The sequence below is a fragment of the Petromyzon marinus genome, chromosome 50 (genome assembly GCF_048934315.1).
Source record: "Petromyzon marinus isolate PM22_M1 ecotype Great Lakes invasive population chromosome 50, UKy_Petmar_22M1.pri1.0, whole genome shotgun sequence".
Lineage (NCBI taxonomy): Eukaryota > Metazoa > Chordata > Hyperoartia > Petromyzontiformes > Petromyzontidae > Petromyzon > Petromyzon marinus.
In genome coordinates this window covers 4,396,201-4,420,790 of record NC_133716.1, presented here as the reverse complement: position 1 = coordinate 4,420,790, position 24,590 = coordinate 4,396,201, and the positions used below count along the sequence as shown (strand labels likewise).

General features: G+C 55.8%; 1 protein-coding gene across 4 annotated transcripts in view; it reads right to left on the bottom strand.

Annotated features, from left to right (window-relative positions):
• Positions 1–24,590, bottom strand: part of LOC116953196 (DENN domain-containing protein 1B-like) — a 113,579-nt gene that overhangs the window by 33,203 nt on the left and 55,786 nt on the right. For 3 of the 4 annotated variants that reach the window (XM_076074797.1, XM_076074796.1, XM_032973152.2), the window contains 6 exons: positions 20,211–20,260; positions 18,260–18,379; positions 10,629–10,698; positions 10,381–10,461; positions 8,772–8,825; positions 8,332–8,442 (listed from right to left, as the gene is read on the bottom strand). In XM_076074797.1, coding sequence (XP_075930912.1) covers positions 8,332–8,442; positions 8,772–8,825; positions 10,381–10,461; positions 10,629–10,698; positions 18,260–18,379; positions 20,211–20,260 — 486 coding nt within the window. Of the gene's footprint in view, positions 1–8,331; positions 8,443–8,771; positions 8,826–9,559; positions 9,679–10,380; positions 10,462–10,628; positions 10,699–18,259; positions 18,380–20,210; positions 20,261–24,590 lie in introns of those variants that run through there. The other variant, XM_076074798.1, reaches the window with a different exon arrangement.

Sequence of the window (24,590 nt, the reverse complement as noted above, 5' to 3'; positions counted from 1 at the left end):
CAGCATCATCATCAGCATCATCATCAGCATCATCACCACCACCATCATCAGCATCATCACCACCACCATCATCAGCATCATCACCACCACCATCATCAGCATCATCACCACCACCATCATCAGCATCATCACCACCATCATCACCACCACCACCATCATCAGCATCATCAGCATCAACAACAACATCAGCATCAACAACAACAGCATCATCATCAGCATCATCAGCATCAACAACAACATCAGCATCAACAACAACAGCATCATCATCATCAGCAGCATCAACAACACCATCATCGATACTGTCTACATCAGTATCATCACCATCAACACCTTCATAAACATCAATACCATCAACAGCAGGATCATCATCACCATCATAAAAAAATCATTATCACCTCTAACATCTAATTATCGCTATCTAGTGACCACCATCATTATCTAATCATCATCATCATGTATTAGCTTTTTACAGACTGTCGGGGCAAGTGCTGTTAGCGAGTAGCAGCGCCTATGAAGGCCGGCACGGCAAACGAGGGGGTGGGTGGCCAACACCACGCCCGGCCGTCTTTGTCTCCCCGGTGTCGATGCTTGCACACCGCACAAGATGCTAATTTGAGGCCGAGTCCGACTCTAGGGGAGGAGGCCCAGGACCCGGTTCAGACAATCGGCACCGGTGTTGGTGGTGGCCGTGAGCGGGAATCGAACAGCCCGGGGCACCGCCGGCCTTCGTGGCGACTGGCTCGCCGAGAAGGCCGGCGGGCCCAGTTCGCTCCCCCCCCCCCCCCCCCCCCCCCACAAACATCACCACCGCTAAACCCCCCCCACCCACCCCATCATCACCACCATCATCATCATATACAGCACCAACCCAACGGCCTCGCACCACTGAACCCATCAGTCAGGGGATCCATAGCCCCGCCGCTCCCCACCTTCAGGGGGAGGAGAGGTGGGGGGTCGAGAAGAGGTGGGGGGGGGCGAGGAAAAGTGGGGGGGGGGCGAAGAGAGGGGGGGGCGAGGAGATGTGGGGGTGGAAGAGAGGGGGGGGCGAGGAGAGGGGGGGGGCGAGGAGATGTGGGGGTGGAGGAGAGGGGGGTGGAGGAGGGGGGGGGGCGAGGAGATGTGGGGGTGGAGGAGATGTGGGGGTGGAGGAGAGGGGGGGGCGAGTAGAGGGGGGGGGGCGAGGAGATGTGGGGGTGGAGGGTTCCTTCGTGCACCCCCCTCTCTCCCCCCCCCACACTCCCCTGGCCACGCACCTGTTCCCATTGTTGGCCCGTGAGCATGGAGGTGGTGGTGGTGGTGGCGGCGCTTTGAGGAGGAACGTGGTCAGAGAAAATCCTCGGAAGCTCCTCACCCCCAACCCCGCCACCAGCACCACCACCTCTCTCTCATTCACCCATCTCATCTCAATGCAAGATAGAGGCAACACTCAAACGTAGGTAGACACATACTCGCACACGCGCGTGTGCCAGCTCGCCCTTAGGTTACTCGCACATCTGCGGTTGTTCAGCCCTGAGCCAGCGGTGGAAATTCCACAATGCTTTTGTTTGGGGGGGGGGGGAGGAGTTTATCCGTAGGGTGAAGATTGTTGACTTCCCCACAAATTGGTACTCATTCTATTAACCCCCCACCCCCCCCCCCCCCCCGTAGGGATGATAGGCTGAGACAAACCCCCAACCAGGATGCGAACTCGCAACCCCTTCAGATGGAGAACCGCTCACTCGACCGCTGAGCCACCAAAGACAAAGATCCCCCGTGTAGCTTTAACAGGCTGTTGGGGCAAGTGCTGTTATCGAGCACCTATGAAGGCTGGCACGGCACACGAGGGGGTGGGTGGCCAGCACCACGCCGGGCGCATACATACAGATATATACACATACACTGATAAACTACACAGCTACTCACACGCACACGTACGGATACAGAGACAAAGATCCCCCGTAGAGCCTTTAAAAGCCAGTCGTGGCAAGTGCTGTTAGCGAGCACCTATGAAGGTCAACAGGGGCCACATGAAGGTGTGGGTGGCCATCACCAAGCCCGGGCCACCTTTGTCTCCCCAATACTGATGTGTAATGACGAATGGCTGCACTAATCACACACACAATCACACAAACATCCGCAAAGCTACATTGTCAGTGTGTTCATGTGCGCATATGTACATGCATATGTGCGATGTGTGTGTATATTTACGTGTGTGTATATTTACGTGTGTGTGTATATTTATGTGTATGTGTGTATATATTTGTGTATGTGTATATTTATGTGTATGTGTAGCAGAGGTCTCACTCCGAATCAGTCGAGCGGCAATATATTTTCATCGGTTGCGTAACGCTGTGTGGAAGCTACCTGGTCTGTCGCTCCGCACTAAGCTTCAGGTCTTCTCGGCCACGATCATTCCCTCCCTTCTCTACGCTTGCGAAACGTGGACTCCCTTAATGGAACATATTCGCCGGTTAGAAACATTTAGGCTAGCCTGCCTACGATCCATCCTGGGTTTAACCAGGCTGGATTGTGTGAGGAGCTCACAAATCCTTGAAAGATCTGGGCAAGGTCCCATCGGTGAGCTCCTCCGGCAGGCAAGGCTGCGTTGGCTGGGTCATGTAGCCCACATGCCCAGCCACCGCATGCCGAAACAGCTTTTGTTCGGCCGGATCGAGGGGGCTAAACGGGCGCGGCACGGGCTAGAGAAGAGATGGAGTGATGTGGTACAGGAGGACGTGGAGCTGAGTGGACTTGCCGATGACTGGTACCAGCGGTGTCAAGATCGGCCTCTGTGGAGGAGGCTCGTGAAGGACGCTACTGGGCAGTTGGAGGCAGTCGCCCTCCAACAACAACGGAGGGTGGAGGAGCGACGCTCCCAACAACGAGCGGAGCGCCGGGTGGCTAAAGCACAGCAGGTTGGCACAGTAGGGGGCACAGGTGGTGCATCAGCCAGTCATCTCAGTCAGTCGACCCGTGGCACCTGGGTCTGCCCCGTGACCTCCTGCCAGCGGGCGTTCGACACTTCACGTGGCCTCAAGGTGCACATGGCCTGGCACAAGCGTCGTGGTGACGTCACCGCCATTTAGTGGCGAATGGCGGTTGTTGTTGTGTGTGTATGTGTGTGTGTATATTTACGTGGATGTGTGTGTGTATATTTACGTGTGTATATTTACGTGTATGTGCGTGTGTATATTTATGTGTATGTGTATATTTACGTGTATGTGCATCAGTGTTTATGTGAGGAGTGGAAGCCCAGCGGTTAGCACACTGCGCTACGAACCCGGCGACCCGAATTCGATTCCCACTCACGGCCACCACCAACACCAGTTAGGATTATCTGAACTGGTCCTGGGCCTCCACTAGGTCAACTCGGCCTTAAATGAGCACCCGGTGGGGTGTGTAGTAAACATCGCCACTGGGGAGACAAAGGCGGTCGGGCGTGGTGCTGGCCACCCATTCCCCCGCGTGCCATGCCGACCTTCATAGGTGCTGCTCACGAACAGCACTTGGCCCAACAGTGCGTTAAGGCTATATGGGGGACCTTTGCCTTTACACATATATATCATGGTGTGTGACTGTGTGTGTACACAAACACACGCGCACGCACACACTGGTTACACGTGTAAGTAACGCTCACACTGAAAAGATCTTAAAATATGTAAAACAGCCAATTATTTTAAATAATTAAATAATACCGCCCGCAGACAGTTTCAGTTCCTCCTCCTCCTCCACACCCCCCATCCCCCCCTCCCCCTCATCCTACACTCCCGTAACTCACTCCCTACCCCCTCCCCCTTCAATCCATTGCCCACTCCCTATATGACTCCCACCTCCAATCCCTCCCTCCAATCCCTCCCTCCCACCTCTTCCCTCCTTCCAATCCCTCCCTCCAATCCCTCCCTCCCACCTCTTCCCTCCTTCCAATCCCTCCCTCCAATCCCTCGCTACCTCCAATCCCTCCCTATCTCCAATCCCTCCCACCAATCCCTCCCTCCCTCCAATCCCTCCTTGCCTACAATCCCTCCCTCCCATCTCTCCCTCCAATCCCTCCCATCTCAAATCCCTCCCTCCCTCCAATCCCTCCCTCCAATCCCTCCAATCCCTCCCTCCCTACAATCCCTCCCTCCAATCCCTCGCTGCCTACAATCCCTCCCTCCCATCTCTCCCTCTAATCCCTCCCATCTCAAATCCGTCCCTCCCTCCAATCCCTCCCTCCCTCCAATCCCTCCCTACCTTCCACCTCTTCCCTCCTTCCAATCCCTCCCTACCTCCAATCCCTCCTTTCCACCAAATCCTTCAAATCCCTCACTTCCCCCCCCAACTCCCACCTCCTCCCTCCCTCCTCCTCCCCCCCGCCGCCGCCCCCCGTATCCCAGCTATGCTGCTGTGAATGGGGAGGTATTTGAGATGAAGGTGGGAGAGGTGCAGAGGGGAGGGGGTAGAGGGGAGGGGGTAGAGGGGGGGGGCTGAGGGTGGGGAGGGTGTCGATGTTCACTTGAAGCTGCTGCTGTGGATGGTGGTGGTGATGGCAGTGATGGGGGACGATGGTGATGATGGTGGTTATAGAGTTGATGGTGGTGATGGGGGTGATGTAGTGGAGGTGAGTGAAGGGTCTGCAGATGGTGATGGTGGTGCTGATCGTGATGGGGGTGATGGTGGTGTTGGGGGTGATGTTGGTGATGGTGGTGAATGAAGGGTCTGGTCTGCAGGTGGCGGTGGTGATGTTGGTGATGGGGGTGAGTGAGGGGTCTGCAGATGGTGATGGGGGTCGTGAGTGAAGGGTCTGCAGGTGGTGATGGTGGTGATGTTTTTGATGGTGGTGTTAATGTTGTTGATGGTGGTGATGGGGGTGATGGGTGGCATGAGTGAAGGGTCTGCAGGTGGCACAGCTCCTCCAAGGCAATAACAACTACAAAGGCAGAGCAAAGCTTTGTGTCTCTGAGAGAGAGAGAGCGCGGGGAGAGAGTGGGGTAGAGTGGGGGAGAGTGGGGGAAAGATACAGGGAGAGAGCAGTGGGAGAAAGCGGGGGGGGGGGGGGAATGATGAGCAGGGGAGAGAGTGAGGGAGAGCGGGGGAGAGTGGGGGAGAAGGGGGGGGGGGGGATAAGAGAGTGTGGAAGGGAGGGGAGACTGAAGAGGGAGATTCAGACGGCGGTGAGAATTGCAGAGAGAGAGAGAGAGCTACAGACAGAGGTGAGGGTAGAGAGAGATGGGTGGGGAGAGGTGGAGTGACAGGTGAGGGGAGTGAGGCGGAGGTGAGAGGCGAGAGAGAAAGCACAGGGGAAGAAGCTGGAGATATACGAGAGATGATTGAGAGAAAGAGAGAGACACGGGTTATAGGGAATCAAGACACCGAGTGTGAGAGAGAGGAGCGAGGAGAGATGAGATTAGAGACGTGGGCAAGAGATAGCGAGAGAGATCATCAGAGAGAGATTATAATCAGCGAAAAACGAGCGAGATGGAATTAAGACGCGTACATACACACACATATATATAATGCCCCGGCGATGGTAATAATAATAATACGAGTACAAGGAAGAGGAACAGTGATAATAGCAGCAGCAGGAGCAGCAGTAGCAGCAGCAGCGAGCAGGACAATGCCCTCCCATAGACATCAAAGCAAAATGCGGCCTCGTGTCTCCCTTAATTGGGGCCCAAGGCGTATAGAGACCAATTAGTGGGGAGACGAGGAGTGGGGGGTGGGGTGGTTGGGGAGGGGTCAAGGGGGGAGCCGGCTTCCCTATCCCCCCCCCCACCATGGAACCACCACCCCACACACAACCACAATACTCACACGACTGTCAAACGCACCTGGTTGCTATGAAACACACACACACACACCTACGCGCGCACAAACACACTCGCTCACACACAGCTGGTTGTTGAGCATTACAGATGGTCTCACACACACACTTGGACGCACACCTGCTCTCTTTCACACACATACACGTTTGGACACGCAGACCTGCTCGCACACGCACCTGGACACACACACACACCTGGACACACACACACACACCTGGACACACATGCCTGTACACGTGCCTGCTCACACACATACACACCTGTAAACACCTGCTCACACACACACACACCTGGACACACATGCCTGGACACGTGCCTGCTCACACACATGCACACCTGTAAACACCTGCTCACACACACACCTGAAGACACACACACCCCCCTGGACACACATGCTTGAACACACACCCACCTGGACACACACAGACCTGCACACCTGGATACACACACTTGGACATGGATACACCTGCTCACACACACAACTGGACACATAGAAAACAAAGACAAAGATCCTCCGTATAGACTAGTGGGGCAAGTGCTGTTAGCGAGCACCTACGAAGGCCGGCACGGCACATGAGGGGGTGGGGTGGCCAGCACCACGCCCGGCCGCCTTTGTCTCCCAAGTGGAAATGGTTTTACACATCGGACTAGGTGCTCAATTGAGGCTGAGTCGACCTAGGGGAGGCCCAGGAGTGGTTCAGATAACCGTCACTGGTGGTGGCCGTGAGCGGGAATCGAACTCGGAGTCGCTGGGTTTCGTAGCGCAGCGTAGCGCTAACCGCTACACTGTTAGCGAGCAAACACCTCCAGTCACACACACACACACAGACCTGGAGCCACGCACACACCTGTGCCGTCTCTCACCTCTCCAACCTTCCCCCCACCTCCCTCCCCTCCCTCCCCTCCGTGACTCAATCCCCAGGGGAGAAGGCAGAAGCAGCACGCGTATCCATAGCGACCAGGTGAGCCCTTAACGAGGGAGGGGGAGGGAGAGGTGGGGGCAGGGGAGGGGGGATCTTGGGGGGTAGGGGGCTGGGGAGGGTATACAGGAGGTCGTGGGTTCGATCCCGACGCCTGCTGTATATTTGGAGTTTGCGTGTCTCTCTCTCTCTCATCATCATCATCACGGTGGCTAGGAGATGTTAACGACCTCGCCTGGTATGCAGGAGGTCGTGAGTTCGATCCCGACCCTGGCGCCTGCTGTATATTTGGAGTTTGCGTGTCTCTCTCTCTCTCCATGGTCGTGTGGATTTTTCTACGGGGCCTCCGGCTTCCCCCCCCCCCCACATTTAGAATGAAGGTGACGCATTGAGAGTATTTGGCTGCAATTAATTTCCACGTGATGATGATGATGATGATAAGCCCACTTCGTTGAGCTATCATTTCTGATTGCCAGGTCGCTTCTGACAAAGAGCTGCTCAGTGAGGCCTTAACCTGGTAAAGTAAAAAATAGTTTTAGTTCTAACGCGGGGTGGGCGGGGGTATCTGCAGCAGCTCCGTCGTGTTTACTCCACAACCTCCGGCACACTGATCCCAGTGGCATCGCAACTCAGCCACCGCTTGACCTTGTAACCCGTAACCCAGTGACCCCTTAACCCAGAAACTCTGTAAGCCAGTGACAGTCCATCCATTAGGCCTGTATCCCAGCGGTCTCGTCGCTCTGTCACCGAGTAAGCCTGTACCCCCTGTGAGCCCGGCGATCTCTGGCACACTGACCGTGACCCAGCGACCTCTTCGCCTCGTAACCTGTGACCCCGTGACCCTGTAACCTGACGACCCAGTAAAAGCGTCACTCCGATGGCCTTGTAACCCAGTGATCTTGTCATTTGAAAACTATAAACTAAACTCGAAACCATTTTTTTCCAGGTAAAGTCCACTGACCTATTAGCTTCCTTTCTTAAGTGACCTGGCCACAAATGACAGCTCAACGAAGTGGCTTATGATGTGGAAATGTATCGCAGCCCAACACTGAAACACCTAGTGAGTGACCTTGTGACCCAGTGATCTTGTAACCCGGTAAAAGTGTCACTCCAATAACCCTGTAACCCAGTGATCTTGAAACTCGGTAACCCATGATCTATTGACCTGGTACCCCCATGCCCCAGTGACTCTCAGTGTCCCCATGACCCAGTGACCCCATGCCCTAGTGCCTCACTGTCCCCGTGAACCGGTGATCCATTGACTGTGTGACCCCGTGCCCTAGTGACCCAGTGACTCTGTGACCCGGTGCCCCGTGACCCAGTAACCGTGGCCCGGTGTCCCCATGACCCAATGCCCCGATTACCTGGTGCCCCAGTGACCCATTGACTGTGTGACCCCGTGTCCTAGTGCCTCGCTGTCCCTGTGAACCGGTGACCCATTGACTGTGTGATCCCGTGTCCTAGTGACCCGGTGACTGTGACCCAGTGACCCGGTAACTGTGGCCCGGTGTCCCCATGACCCAATGCCCCGATGACCTGGTGCCCCAGTGACCCATTGACCGTGTGACCCCATGCCCTAGTGACCCATTGATTCCATGACCCGGTGCCCCGGTACCCCGCGGCCCTACCGTGCTGAGCTTGTTGGAGGTGACGATGATGCGGCGCTCCCACAGCAGGCTGGCGTAGAGGTGCACCATGCTGAGCGGGTCCACGGCCACCAGGAACTCCGTCAGGTTCCTCTGTGGAGACACGCAACCACAACGTTCCCCGCAGCGTCACGTCGCCACAACGTCGCCGCAACGTCGCCGCAACGTAACCACTTCACCACAACACCGCGTCGCCACAACGTCATCAACACAGCGCCACGATACGGCCACCTCCACAAGGCACTCCCGACGGGTTCCCTCTGTGGTGAGCAAGGTTTGACGAGTGTGGTCAGCGCGGTGAGCGTGGCGAGCGTGGTGCGCCGAAGTGCGGTGAGTGCGGTGAGGATGGCAGGCGTGGTGAGCGTGGTAAGGGGCGGTGAGCTTGGCGAGTGGTGAGCGTGGTGAGGAGTTCAGCTGCTCACACTCTCAGGAATGCTGGGTAGACGCCTGCAGTCGGGAGCTATGAAGTAGGCATGCTGCAACGACAGACAGCAGCGTCATCAGCAACATCATCATCAAGATCACTGACGTTGTCAACATCATCATCAGCAACATCATCATCAGGAACATCAAAAACCATCATCGTCATCATCAGCACCAGCATTACTGACATTGTCAACTGCTACATCATCATCATCATCAGCAATAGCAGCAGCAGCATCATCACCAGCAGCTTCAGGATCACTGACATTGTAAACAGCAACATCATCAGGAACATTAAAATAATCATCAGGAACATCAACATCATCATCGCCATCATCAGCATGAGCAATAGCAGCAGCATCACTAACATTGTCAAAAGCAACATCATCAGCAACAACATCATCAGGAACATGAACGGCATCAGCAACATCATCATCAGGAACATGAACGGCATCAGCAGCATTATCAGAAGCGTCAACGGCAGTCATCAGCAGCCACATCACTGCCATGTCCTCCGAATCGCTCCGTAATCCCTAAAGCACGCTGGGTAATCCCAAGTGCATGCTGGGTAATCCATGCTGCATGCTGGGGAATGCTTAATGCATGCTGGGAAAAGCCCTGGTGCATGCTGGGTAGCGATGTGTGCGTGTGATAGTGGGGAGCGGCGGCATAGTGGTTAGCGCACCGCGTTACAAATCCAGCGGGCCATGTTCAATTCCCACTCACGGCCAATATATATGAACTGGTTCGGTACCTCCCCTAGGTTGACTCGGCCTTAAATGAGTACCTGCTTGCGGTGGGGAGACAAAGGTGGTCGGGCTTGATGCTGGCCACCCACCCCCTCGTGTGCCGTGCCGGCCTTCATAGGTGCACGCTATCAGCGCTTGCCCCAACAGTCTGTTAAGACTACCAGGGGGTTCTTTGTGTGAGTGTGAGAGATGTGTGTGTGTGTGCATGAATGAGACATGCTCGGAGCAGAATGAGGCATGCTGAGTAGAGTGAGGCATGCTGGGTAGAGTAGAGTGAAGCATGCTGGGTAAAGTAGAGTGAGGCATGCTGGGTAAAGTAGAGTGATGCATGCTGGGTAGAGTAAGGTGTGATGGGTAGAGTGAGGCATGCTGGGCAGAGCAGAGTGAGCCGTGCTGGGCATAGTGAGGCATGGTGGGTAGTGAGGCATGCTGGGTAGAGCAGAGTGAGCCGTACTGGGCATAGTGAGGCATGGTGGGCAGAGTGCGGCATGCTTGGTAGAGCAGAGTGAGCCATGCTGGGTAGTGTGAGGCATGCTGGGTAGAGTAAAGCATGCTTGGTAGAGCAGAGTGAGCCATGCTGGGTAGTGGGAGGCATGGTAGGTAGAGTGAGCATGCTGGGTAGGGTAGAGCAAGGCATGCTGGGTAGAGTGAGGCATGCTGGGTAGAGTGAGGCATGCTGGGTAGAGTGAGGCATGCTGGGTAGAGTAAGGCATGCTGGGTAGAGTGAGGCATGCTGGGTAGAGTGAGGCATGCTGGGTAGAGTGAGGCATGCTGGGTAGAGTGAGGCATGCTGGGTAGAGTGAGGCATGCTGGGTAGAGTGAGGCATGCTGGGTAGAGTGAGACATGCTGGCTACCCACCACAGTGAGGTGCACGGTGGATTCCGGCTCTGGAACTGGGTGCTTGTGGAGAGACTCGAGGAGTTCTTGGGAGTCGCTCTCCTGGTTCGCGACACATGACACTGTGGTGTGAGTATGGTGCAGTAGTGTAGTGCAGTAGTGTGGTGCAGTGCAGTGCAGTCTTACACCGTCGTGTGAGTGTGGTGTAGTCGTGAGGGTGCGGTGAAGTACGGGTGTCGGTGCGGTGCCGGTGCGGTGGTGCAACTTGCATTGCCCTTGGTGCTGTACTCTGCCAGGAGATTGAGCAGCTTGTAAAACACCTCAAACCAGGGCAGGTAGCTGCGGAGAGAGCACACGACCTTCGCTCACTGCTCGGCACTCACCACTCGCAATCAAACGCACATCACGCACGAGGAGGCTCGGAGGTCAGAGACGCCGAGAGCCTTGGGTTCAGCCCCAACCACAGTGGCGACACTGGGATCTCAGGTCTAGTGAGTTGGTGGTCTCAGCTAATGAATTACATCGAGACACAGACTCGCATAGAGACGAACTGACTCACATAGAGACCCATAGACTGACACAGAGAGCCTTAGACTCACACAGAGATTCATAGACTCCCATAGAGACCCACAGACTTACATAGAGACCCATACACTCACAAAGAGACCCACAAACTGACACAGAGACCCTTAGACTCACACAGAGATCCACCGACTCCCATAGAGACCCACAGACTTACATAGAGACCCATACACTCACAAAGAGACCCACAGACTGACACAGAGACCCTTAGACTCACACAGAGATCAATAGACTCCCATAGAGACCCACAGACTTACATAGAGACCCATACACTCACAAAAAGACCCATAGACTGACACAGAGACCCTTAGACTCACACAGAGATCCATAGACTCACAAAGAGACCCACAGACTTACATAGAGACCCATCGACTCACACAGATGCGCAGACTCACGTGGCTATTTACACTCACGTGTGTGTACATGTGTAAATACACAAGCAACAAAGACAAAGACCCCCCGTATAGCCTTAGCAGACTGAAGGGGCAAGGGTACACGAGGGGGCGGATGGCCAGTACCACGCCCAGCCGCCTGTGTCTACACGTGTGTACGTTTGTGTGTACACGTGTCATGGCAATGAACCCGGCAGGCCGAGTTCGATTCCAGTGGCGATAATCTGAACTGGTCCTGGGCTTCACCGAGGTCGACTCAGCCTCAAATGGAGAGACAAAGGCGGCCGGACGTGGTGCTGACCACCCACCCCCTCGTGTGCCGTGCCGGCCTTCATAGGTGCTCGCTAACAGCACCCGCCCCAACATTCTGTTAAGGCTATACGGGGGATCTTTGTATTTTGTACACGTCTGTGTGTGTGTGTGTTATTTGAATGTGTAACATTCGTAAGGTGTGATGCATTCACAGCCAAGGCCCCCACACCCGCCCCCACCACCTCCTCCTCCTCCCCCCACTCATTTTTCTCTTAACGCATCGCGCATTCATCACCGCGAGAGAGAAAATAAAGGAATTAAAAATAACGAGCGCAGAGCAGGGGCCGCGTGCGCGCGTGTGTCCGTGCGTGTGTCCGTGTGAGTGACTGTGCGTGTGTCCGTGTGAGTGACTGTGCGTGTGTCCGTGCGTGTGTCCGTGTGAGTGACTGTGCGTTTGTCCGTGCGTGTGTCCGTGTGAGTGACTGTGCGTGTGTCCGTGTGAGTGACTGTGCGTTTGTCCGTGCGTGTGTCCGTGTGAGTGACTGTGCGTTTGTCCGCGCGTGTGTCCGTGCGTGTGTCCGTGCGTGTGTCCGTGTGAGTGACTGTGCGTGTGTCTGTGCGTGTGTCCGTGCGTGTGTCCGTGTGAGTGACTGTGCGTGTGTCCGTGCGTGTGTCCGTGCGTGTGTCCGTGTGAGTGACTGTGCGTTTGTCCGTGCGTGTGTCCGTGCGTGTGTCCGTGTGAGTGACTGTGCGTGTGTCCGTGCGTGTGTCCGTGTGAGTGACTGTGCATGTGTCCGTGCGTGTGTCCGTGCGAGTGACCGTGTGAGTGACTGTGCGTGTGTCCGTGCGTGTGTCCGTGCGTGTGTCCGTGTGAGTGACTGTGCGTGTGTCCGTGCGTGCGTCCGTGTGAGTGACTGTGCGTGTGTCCGTGCGTGTGTCCGTGCGTGTGTCCGGTGGCCCCTGCGGTTGACACGCCGCGCTACGAACCCCCGGTGACCCGAGTTCGATTTTCCCGCTCACGGCCACCAACAGTCGTGACGATTATCCGAACCGGTCCTGGGCCTCCCCTAGGTCGGCTCAGCCTCAAAAGAGTACCTGGTTGCGGTGTGTAAACATCGTCACTGGGGATGCAAAGGCGCCCGGGCGTGCTGCTGGCCGCCCACCCCCTCGTGTGCCATGCCGGCCTTCGAAGGTGCTCGCTAACAGCGCTTGCCCCAACGCAGTCTGTTAAAGGCTACACGGGGGATCTTTTTCTGTGTGTATCTGTGTGCGTGCATTTCTCTGTGCGTAATTGCGTGCGTGCGTCTGTGTTTGTGTATCTGCGTGCGCACGTGCCTGTGTGTATATAGTCTGTACGCGCGTGTATCTGTGTGTGTGTGTGTGTATAGTCTGTGCGTGTATCAGGCTGTGAGTGTCTCAAGGCTGCCACTGGGGTTAATGGCAGCGCCAGGGTCATGGCTACTGTGAGGATGGATGAGGGTCAGTGGTCAAACAGGGCCGGGATCTGTGTGTGGGGTGAGTAGGTGCGTGTGTAGGTGCGCGTGTGTAGGTGCGTGTGTGTGTGTGCGCGTGTGTGTGGGGTGTAAGTGCATGTGTGGGGTGTGTGGGTTTGTGTGCGTGTGTGCGTGTGTACGTGTGAGTGAGTGTCTGAGCTGGGTACTCACACTTGAGTACCTACTGGGGGAGACAAAGGCAACTGGGCCTGGTGCTGGCCACCGACCCCCTTCACGTGCCGTTCCGGCTTTCATAGCTGCTGCCCGCTAACAGCACTTGCCCCAGCAGTCTGTTACAGGCTATACGGGGGCTCTTTGTCTTTGTGGGGGTGTTTGGGTGTGTCTAGGGCGTGTGTGTGGGTCTGCATGTGGTGTGTGTGTTATAGTTGAGAGTGGTGGCGCAGCGGTTAGCGCACTGTGCGACGAACCCAGTGACCCGAGTTCGATTCCCGCTCGCAGCCGACAAGGGCGGCGAATATTTGAACCTGGCTTTCCTTTAAGTCCACTCAGCTTTAAATAAGCACCCAGTGCAGTGTGCAAAACACATCAGCACTGGGGAGAGAGAGGCGTGGCACCGACCACGCCACCCGCTCATCGTAGGCGCCACTCGCCAACAGCCCTTGCCCCGACATTCGCCTGAAGGCTACGCGGGGGACCTTTGTCGTTGTGGGGAGGCGAGAAGGCTGTGCGAGTTGAAGGGCTTGTGAGAGATAAGATGCCTCTGTCTGGTGTAAACACAGCTCACAGACAGCAGCGGCGCTGCACTCCCACACAGCTCCCACACACGGCACTCACACCCTGCTATGAAGACGAAGACAAAGATCCCCCGTGTAGCCTTCAGAAGACCGTTGGGGCAAGTGCTGTTTGTAGTGAGCAGCAGTGCCTACGAGGGCCGGAACGGCACACCAAGAGGGTGGTGGGTGGCCAGTACCATGCACAGCCGTATTTGTCTTCCCGGTGGCGATGTTTACACACCGCACCAGTTACTCCACTTGAGGCTGAGTCGACCTAGAGAAGGCCCAGGACCGATTCGAAAGCCGGTCCCCGGGAATCGAACTGGGGTCTCCGGGTTCGTACCGAATCGCGCCAACCGCTGCCCCACCGCTCCCCACTACCGCAGAGACACACACACTGGCACACCGGCACGGCGCACGTGGGGGTGGGTGGCCAGCAGCAACGCCCGACCGTCTTTGTCTCGCCAGTGCTACTGGACATCTTTGGAAAAAAGAGCTTTATAGCTCATCGGATTCCTCCAGGATGAATAAATATTCTGATTCTGAGTGCTGATGTTTAATACAGTACACCGCTCCGGGTACAGTACACCGCACCAGGTACAGTACACCGCACCAGACACTCACTTCAGGCTGAGCTTACCTAGCCGAGGATCAACGCCGGCTCAGATATTCGCCGCCGATGTTGCCCGTGAATGGGAATCGAACACAGGCAGGAGGGAGAGGGGGGAGCAGGGAGAGGGGGGGGGGGGGCACGTTGAAGATGAGCAAGCAGTAGGAGAGGGGGAGAATGGAGAGCATCGCGAGAGAGGGATCAGCGAGAGGAGGGAGCAGGGAGAGGGTTGGGGGGAGCAGGGAGAGGGGGGAAAGGAGATACGTTAGAGGGGCGGCGAGGGGAGAAGGAGAGAAAGGGGCAGAAGGGAAGCAGGGAAAGGGGGGATCAGGGAGATGAGGAGCAGAGAGTGGGGGGAGGAGGGAGATGGGGGAGCAGGGAGAGGAAGGGGAGTAGAGTGTGGGCATAGTAGGAAGGTGGGGGAGCAGGGAGATGGGGGAACAGAGAGTGGGGGAGCAGGGGGAATAGGAGCAGAGAGGGGAGTGGGAGGAGCAGGCAAAAGGGGAGCAGAGAGGGGGGAGCAGGAAGTGGGGGGAGCAGCGAGATGGAGGGAGCAGAGAGTTGAGGGAGCAGGAGGAAAGAGAGCAGAGAGGGGGGAGCAGGGATAGTGTTAGGGGTCTCTGGGGTCAAACTACAAAGCCAAGTACTCGGGTAGGGGGGAGTGGGTGGGGGGGGTTCATCACCGCAACTTCCCCACACAGCCCTCCCTCCCCCCGTGGTTTTATGGACCCTGATCATTGTCAGCAGTGTCTGGTGTGAATCAGCCCCTCCCCTCCACTCCCTCCCCCCACCCCTCATCCCCCCCATCAACATGGGCCACAGCAGCAACAGCGTTCCCAGCGATGGTGTAATGACCAGCCAGGCCTTACCCTAGGTACCCCCCTCCCCACCCACCCCACAGTAATTCCCGTACTCACCTCCATCCCCATATCCCAGCCCTATTCACAACATCCCCTTTAGCTACCCTCATAGTACCACTCACAGCTCTTGCAGAGCGCCTTGGATGAAGGCGCTTCGTAAACGTGACACGAGATAATCAAACAAACAAACATAGTTGGGGTTTAATTTTTCTTTGCTTGTTTATAAGTGATACGCTGTATATTAATCAATCGGGGGACCCCAAATGAATCGCTCGAGACGCCGGTGTATGGCGGCAGGAAGTGGTCCAAATGCAAACGCCCTGGTCAAGAGGTCACACCGTTTGGCGCAACGGTTCCTTCGCTGACCGGGCACGATGAATGAACGAATTCATTATTATTATTATCACTATGCGTGTGTAATGAATGAATTTTTATCATCACCATACGTGTGGATTAATTATCATCATCACCGTGCGTAATGAATGAATTATTATCATCACCGTGCGTGATGAATTATTTTTTATCATCACCGTGCATGATGAATGAATTGTTATCATCATCACCGTGCGTGATGAATGAATTATTATCATCACCGTGCGTGATGAACGAATGATCATCATCACCGTGCATGTGGAATGAATGAATTGTTATTATCATCACCGTGCGTGACGAATGAATTGTTATCATCATCACCGTGCATGATGAATGAATGAATTATTATCATCACCATGTCCCCCCCCCCCCCGACCCCCCCTAAACTCCCCACTCTCTCTCCATCTCTGCTGCCGTGATCCACGGCGTTTCGGGCAATGGGCCTTCTTTAGAGAACACCGACAGAGAGAGGATGCAGTGGAGGGGGCGGCGTGGGTGGACGAGATGGGGGCTGCCCCTGTCTGCACCGTGGTGGGTGAAGAGGGCGGGAGAGGAGGTGCTGATGATAAGAATTACACGCGTTCCCCGATGAACCACTGTTGTAAACAGGCGTTTGAATGCTTCCTGAGGTAGCTGACAAACCCTTAATTCTGCGTTATGATCCACAGCACCAATACCAACGCCACTAGGTGACGGTGACGTCACCACGGCGCCCGTTCGAGGCCACGTGCACTTTGAGGCCGCGTGAAGTGTCGAAGGCTCGCCGACAGGAGGAGGTCTCGGGACAGACCCAGCAGGTGCCATGGGTCGGCCGACTCAGATGAGCGGTAAGATGCACGTTATGATCCCGTACACACACGCACGCACAGAGAGAAAGATCGCCCCCCCCCCCCCCTCCGCCGTGTAGCCTTAACAAACTTTGTTGGGCTAAGTGCCGTTAGCGAGTAGCAGCACCTATGGAGGCCAGCACGGTACACTAAGGGGGCGGGTGTCCAGCACCGCACACGGCCGCTTTCGTCTCCCCAGCGACGATGTTTTGACACACCGCACCAGGTGCTCATTTGAGGCCGAGTAGAGCTAGGGGAGGCCCAAGACCGCAGGGCGAATTATCACGCCACGTGGGCACGAACGGGATTCGAACTCAGGTGGGCGTTCTGTCCTACTTGATTAACAGGGGGGGGCTTAGGGGGATGTGGAGGGGAGGGGTTAGGGGGATGTGGAGGGGTTAGGAGGTTGTGGAGGGGAGGGGTTAGGGGGGTTGCAGTGGGGCGGGGTTGGGGGGGTGTGAAGGGGAGGGGTTAGGGGGGTGTGAAGGGGAGGGGTTAGGGGGGTGTGAAGGGGAGGGGTTAGGGGGATGTGGAGGGGTTCGGGGGTTGTAGAGGGGTGGGGTTAGAGGGGTGTGGAAGGGAGGGGTTAGGGGGTTGGGGAGGGGTTTGGGGGTTGTAGAGGGGCGGGGTTAGGGGGTTGTAGAGGGGCGGGGTTAGGGGGATGTGGAGGGGAGGGGTTAGGGGGGTGTGGAGGGGAGGGGTTAGGGGGGTGTGGAGGGGAGGGTGATTGACAGTTAGGGGAGTAGTGAGGGGGGGATCAGAGGGAGGGGTTTGGGCAGCCACTGTTTGTTTAAGACGTCGCCCACTCAGAGATAAACTCCCAATCAGTTGTCGTTGGTGGGGGGTTGAAGTGGGGGGTAGGGGGGATCAAGGATGGAGGGGGCAGTGAACTGTGATGAGTCCCAGCTGTAGCATCTCCCCAACCGGCCATGATGATGAACCGAACCCGAAATGCAGTTTGGAGTTGGTTGATTAATCAACTAGCTATGAGAGGCAGCTAGCCACGCCCACTGCTCAGGTAACCCCGCCCACTGTTAAAGCATCCCCGTCCACTGTTAAATCAGCCCCGCCCACACCTCAGGTAGCCCATGCCCATTTGTTAATTAGCCCCGCCCACTGCTCTGGTAGCCCCGCCCACTGCTCTGCTACCCCCGCCCACTGCTCAGGTAGCGCCACACACCGTTCAAGTATCCCCACCCGCAGCTCAGATAGCCCCGCCTACTGTTAAAGGTAACTCCGCCTACTGTTAAAGGTAACCCAGCCCACTGTTAAAGTCGCCCAGCCCACTGCTCAGGTAGCCCCGCCCATTGTTAAATAAGCCCCGCCCACTGGTCTGGTTGCCCAGCCCACAGCTCAGATAGCCCCGCCTACTGTTAAAGGTAACTCCGCCTACTGTTAAAGGTAACCTAGCCCACTGTTAAAGTGGCCCAGCCCACTCCTCAGGTACCCCACCAACTGTTCAAGTGAAAACTGCCCACTGCTCAGGCAGCCCAGCCTCCGCCCACATCATGAGTTGAGCACGATGGCAGAACATTTGAAACCGGCGACAAATTCCAGATTGTCCTGGCCAAACCGAGAGTGTGGTGGCCTAAGTTGAATAGTGCAGGTGAGCAGTGCAGGTGAGCTGTGCATGTGAGATGTACAAGTGAGATGCAAAGGTGAGGTGCAAAGGTGAGGTGCACAGGTGAGGTACACAGGTGAGCTATACATTAGTTTAACGCCTGTATTATGAGCTATACATGTTGGATGCACAGGTGAGGTGCACAGGTGAGCTGTACCTGAGTAAGCACACACAGGAGCGGGAGCCAGAAGACAGACGGCAGAACCCGAAACTGTGCTTCCCTTCGGCGTCCGTGAGCACAAACGTGAAGTTCTGTCCAATGTGTCCGTGTTTCACCCTGGAGACACACACAGAGACACACACACAGAGACACAAGCAAAGACACAGAGAAAAAGACACAGACACACACACATACAAAACAAAGACACACACATAGGCACATATAAAATGAACAGCCATTACCATGGTGAAACATAGATACACACGTACATACAAAGACAATGACCCCCCCGTACAGCCTTAACAGACTTGCGGAAAGTGCTGTTAGCGAGTACCACCTATGAAGGCCGGCATGATACACGAGGGGGTGGATGGCCAACACAGACACCAGCCGCCTTTTTCTCCCCAGTGCTCATGTTTACACACCACACCAGTTACTCATTTAAGGCTGAGTGGATTTAGGGAGGCCCAGAACCATTTCCGATTTTTTTTTTCATGGACATTGACCGTGAACGGGAATCGAACTTCAGTTTTATTTTGTTGAACCACGTGAGAACTCAGGAGACCACCAGGATGAGTCCCATTTGCAGGAGTCAACGAGTGAGTGAATGAGTTAACGAATGAGTGAATGAGTTAACGAATGAGTTAACGAATGAGTGAGTGAATGAGTTAACGAATGAGTGAGTGAATGAGTGAAGGAGTGAGCGACGATGCTGCGAGTGACCTGGGGCGATGATCGCTGCCCCTGTGACTACAATTCCAGCTGAGTAGCGTGCGGTGGAGCTACGCAACTTGGAAAGATCGGTGATGTGGGTCGATGACGACGGTGATGTTGGTGATGTTGGGATACCGACAGCGTTGTTGGTGATACCTACGGTGATGTTGGTGTTGGGATACCGACAGTGTTGTTAGTGATACCGACGTTGATGTTGGTGATGTTGGGATACCGACAGTGTTATTGGTGATACCTACGGTCTTGTTGGTGATGTTGGTGATGTTGGAATACCGACAGTGTTGTTGGTGATACCGACGTTGATGTTGGTGATGTTGGGATACCGACAGCGTTGTTGGTGATACCTATGGTGATGTTGGTGTTGGGATACCGACAGTGTTGTTGGTGATACCTACGGTGATGTTGGTGATGTTGGAATACCGACATTGTTGTTGGTGATACCTACGGTGATGTTGGTGATGTTGGGATACCGACATTGTTGTTGGTGATACCTACGGTGATGTTGGTGATGTTGGAATACCAACAGTGTTGTTGGTGATACCTACGGTGATGTTGGTGATGTTGGAATACCGAAAGTGATGTTGGTGATACCTACGGTGATGTTGGTGATGTTGGAATACCGAAAGTGATGTTGGTGATACCTACGGTGATGTTGAGATACCAACAGCGATGTTGGTGATACCGACGGTGATGTTGGTGATGTTGGGAGATACCAATGTTGATGCTGGTGATGTTGGCGATGCTGGTGCTGGTGTTGGCGGAGGGTGTGTTTGAAGGAGCCATCACATGACAGGGTTACAAGCAGGGGTCATGACCCCAGGAAGTCGTTGAGAAGCGATAGGAAATGATATCCTGCGATTTATTTGTCCGGCAGTGGACGGGGAACACGGGGTGACGCTGGGTAACACGGGGAGACGCGGGGAGACGCGGGGAGACGCGGGGAGATGCAGGGTGACACGGGGTGACGCGAGGGGATGCGGAGTAACAAGGGGAGGTACGGGGAGACGTGGGGAGATGAGGGAACACACGGGGAGATGGGGGGAGATGCAGGGAGAGTTCGAGTCCGGGTTGGAAGTGATGTTAGGTTTCGGGCTATGATTAGTGTTAGGGGTTAGGTTTAGTGGTTAGGATTAGTGCTTAGGGTTAGTGGTGAGCGGTTAGGGTTAGTGGTTAGTGGTGAGCGGTTAGGGTTAGTGGTTAGCGGGGTTATTCGTACCTTTCCACATCAAATGGGAAGCAGAACTTGGCAATCGTTTTCACGACGTCCTGCGTCACACACATCACCACCATCACTGCCATCACCACCATGACCAACATCATCACAATCACCACTATCACCAACATCATCATCACCACCACCACCACCACCGTCAGACAAAGACCCACACCCCATCTTGCCTATGCAATACGAATTCGGTATTAAAGCAGCAACAAGAACATAGATCCCACCTCCTGCTCCCACCACCCCGCTCCCCCCTCCCTGATCCCCACCTCCCTGATCCCCACCTCCCAGCTCCCCCCTCCCTGCTCCAACCTCCCAGCTCCCCCCTCCCTGCTCCAACCTCCCAGCTCCCCTTCCCTGCCCCCCCCCTCCCCACCATCTCCCCTCCCTACTCCCTCAATGTCATTGATCTCTCTCCTACTCCCCACTTCTCTCGCACCCCTTCTCCCCCGCTCTCTCCCCCGCTCTCTCCCCGCTCTCTCCCCCGCTCTCTCCCCCGCTCTCTCCCCGCTCTCTCCCCGCTCTCTCTCCCGGGCTCGTCCTAATTGAGTCCCAAGAGGCAGAAAGTCTCTCAGCCTCCACTCTCCCTCCTCCTCCTTCTCCTCCTCCCTCTTGCCTACAGCTCCCTCCCGCTCCTTTCCTCCCAGCAAAACCCAGATCATATCCCTGTCTCTCTCTCTCTCTCTTGCCTCTCCTCGCTCCTTACTCTCCCCTCCTCTCCTTTACTCCTCCCCCTTTCCTCTCCTTTCCCTCTCTCCTTGCCTCTCTCCTTGCCTCTCCCCTTGCCTCTCCCCTTGCTTACTCTTGCCTTTCCCCTCCTCTCTTGCCCCTCTCCCCTAACATCCTTTGCTCTTCTTCCCTCTCTCTTAATCGCCCCTTGCATTTTCCTTTCCTCTGCCCTTAGACTCATTGTCTCTCCCTTGTTCTCTCCTCGTCTCTCTCTCTCTCTCTTTCCTCTCCTATCCCGTCCTCTCTCCTTACCTCTCTCTCTCTCTCTCTGCCTCTCCTCTTCCTTGCCTCTCCCCGTCTCTCTCCTCCTTGAGGGAGTTAGCAGCTGGGAGCTGTAATCGTCACCCACCCCCCACGTCACCCCCTCCTCCCCCCTCCCCCCCAAGGCATCTCCTTAATCCACTCTGATACCCGGGCCCCTCCCCCCAACCCCCCGCCAGCCCCCCACCACCATCACCCCCCCCCCCGAGCCAAACTCCCACGGGCCCCAAGGTCTCAAGTTTTTAACAAATCTCAACACCCGGAGGCTAGGGCTACCCCTCCTCTCATGAACCTAGCCTGGCACCGATGGCTAATCGCGGTGGGGGGGGGGGACTGCGTGTTGTGGGGACTGCTCGGTGAGTTCATAATGGCCGTGTCAGAGACGCTGAGAAAGAGCTTTATAGCTAATCGGATTCCTCCAGTGTAGGTAAATACCATGATTCCGATTCTGGCATTTGCCGAGGTTTCGGGGTTTGAGTCCTGGACTGGCTGTCTCTCAGCCACCTCCGTGTCGAGGTTCACGATCGCCATGCCAGGTTCATAACGGCCAAGCGGGCCGTGGCTATAGATACTGAGATGTGGGGGTTCATAATTGCCATGTCCGGCAGGTTCATAACAACAGCATCCATCATTCGCCACTAATTGGCGGTGACCACACCGCCCGTGCCAGGCCAGGTGCACTTTGAGGCCACGTGAAGTGTCGAAGGCCCGCTGACAGGTCACGGGGACACGCTCAGGTGCCACGGGTTCATACCTCGCACGCTCACACATCAAGTCTTACGCGCACTAGTAAAAGACAAAGATCCCCCGTGTAGCCTCTAACAGACTGCCGGGGCAAGTGCTGTTGGCGAGCACCCACGACGGCAGGCACGGCACACGAGAGGGTGGGTGTCCAGCACCACGCCCGGCCGCCTTTGTCTCCCCAGTGCTGATGTTTACACCCGCGCACGTGTAACGCTCGCGCTCGCACACTCGCACACATGCGAACTCACACGCTCACGCTTCTGGCCGAGGCGATCGAGCAGACGCTCAGGACGAGAGTTCAGAAACCAGCCATCACTGTCGTCGGTCGTGAGTGGGAATTGAACTCGGGTCGCCAGGTTCGTAGTGCAGCGCACTGACCGCTGCACCACCGCTCCCCCCAAACGAGCGCACATACGCACACACCCACACACCCTTACACAATCGCCCGTACAACGCGCAGATGACACGAACGCCTCTCCGCCTGTCGTCTGGCAGTGCACAAATGATTTAAACGTGTCATTCACGCACACACATACACACACGCTCATGCACACAACATCGTGCAACAAAGACAAAGATACCCCCCCCCCCCGCCGCCCGTATAGCCTTTAACAGACTGTTGGGGCAAGTGCTGTTAGCGAGCACCTACGATGGCCGGGCACGGCACTCGAGGAGGTGGGTGGCCAGGACCACGCCTTTGTCACACACTCACTCGCACTCACACAAACCACACACTATGCAAGTATCCGATTCTACAATCTCACACTCACACATTCACACGCTCACTCGGTCACAGACACACATTCATACACTCACTAGCTCACACACACTCACTCGCACTCACACAAACCACACACTATGCAAGTATCCAATTCTACAATCTCACACTCACACATACACACTCGCACTCACACAAATCACACACTATGCAAGCATCCAATTCTACAATCTTACACTCACACATTCACAGCTTACTCGGTTACACACACATTCACACACTCACTAGCTCACACACTCACACATACACACTCACACAAACCACACACTATTCAAGTATCCGATTCTACAATCTCAACTCACACATTCACACGCTCACTCGGTCACAGACACACATTCACACACTCACTAGCTCACACACATACTCGCACTCACACAAACCACACACTATTCAAGTATCCGATTCTACAATCTTACACTCACACATTCACACGCTCACTCGGTCACAGACACACATTCACACACTCACACACTCACTAGCTCACACACTCACTCACACATTCGCACACTCACTAGCTCACAGACACACATTTACACACCCGCTCACGCACTCGCACACACATTCGCACACCCATGCACTCGCTCAATCTCACGCTCACTCGCACCACCCCTGATCTGTCACTTCTCTCCGTCTTCTCAACAAAAGCCACGAGACGCCAGTGGGGGGTCTGTGACCCCCCCCCAAACCCCCCACCTCCCCCCCCAACCCCCCACCCGCTCCACCACCTACCCAACCCCAACAGCAGCAACTCCGAACCCTTCCAGGGTCCCCTCGGAGCACAGACGTGGAGCGGTAGCGCTGATCCCCCTTGGGGCTCAGAGAGGGCTACCCCCAGTTAAAGCCTTGATCCAAATCCCCTGCCCCCCCTTCCCCCACCCCTCCCCAAACTCCCTCCCCCCCGTTGAACCCCCACCAGCCACAACTCCCGCATATCCACCGCAGTCTCTCCCCGCCACCCCCCTCCACCCACCCCCAAAAATCAAAGACAATAACAAAGATGCCCTGTGCAGTCTACACAAGCTGTTCTGGTGGGGCAAGTGCTATTGGCAGGCCGAGTGGACCTGATATTTGTCTCCGGTGTTGGCCGTGAGCGGGTTTGCAGCGCAGTGTTCACGTACAAAGATCCCAGAGCCTGCAGCAGGCTCTTGGGGCAAGTGCTGTGAGCGAGCACCTATGAAGGCCGGCGCCACGCCATGCAGTGGCGTGGTGGTGGCAGTGGTGTTATAGTGGTTTGGTGGTGGTGGTGGCAGTTTGGTGGTGACGGTGGTGTTATAGTGGTTTGGTGGTGGTGGTGGCGGTGGCGGGGTGGCTGTGGTGGTGTTACGGTGGTTTCGTGGTAGAGGTGACGGTGGTGCTGTGGTGGTGGTGGTGGTTTGGTGGTGGTGGTGGTAGCATGATGGTGGCAATGGTGTTGTGATGGAGGCATGGGTGTGGTGGTGGCGGTAGCGTCGGGTCTCCTGGGAGGAAGTTGAACCCTAACCCCCGTGCTTGCCTGCTGCTGCTGCGGGTGCTCCACGCACATTAATTGGTGACACGCTCGCTGGATAAATAGCCCGCTAGCCCCCACCCCCCGATCCCCCAACCTTACGCCAAGAACCGCACCCACCCCAAAAGATTATAATTGTGTAGTCCACTCAGTAATGTGATTTACCCAGCGTGGTAGCCTCGCCGAGTCTCAAGGCACAATTTGCACGGGAGGGTCCTGCCACAGTGGGATACTTTGCCGGTCCCGTTTGAAACAAAAAGGAGATCAATGTTCGGATTGTGACAACGATGACGATCACGATGACGATCACGATGACGATCACGATGACGATCACGATGACGATGGTGGGGCGGTGGTGGTCGTTACGATTAGGACG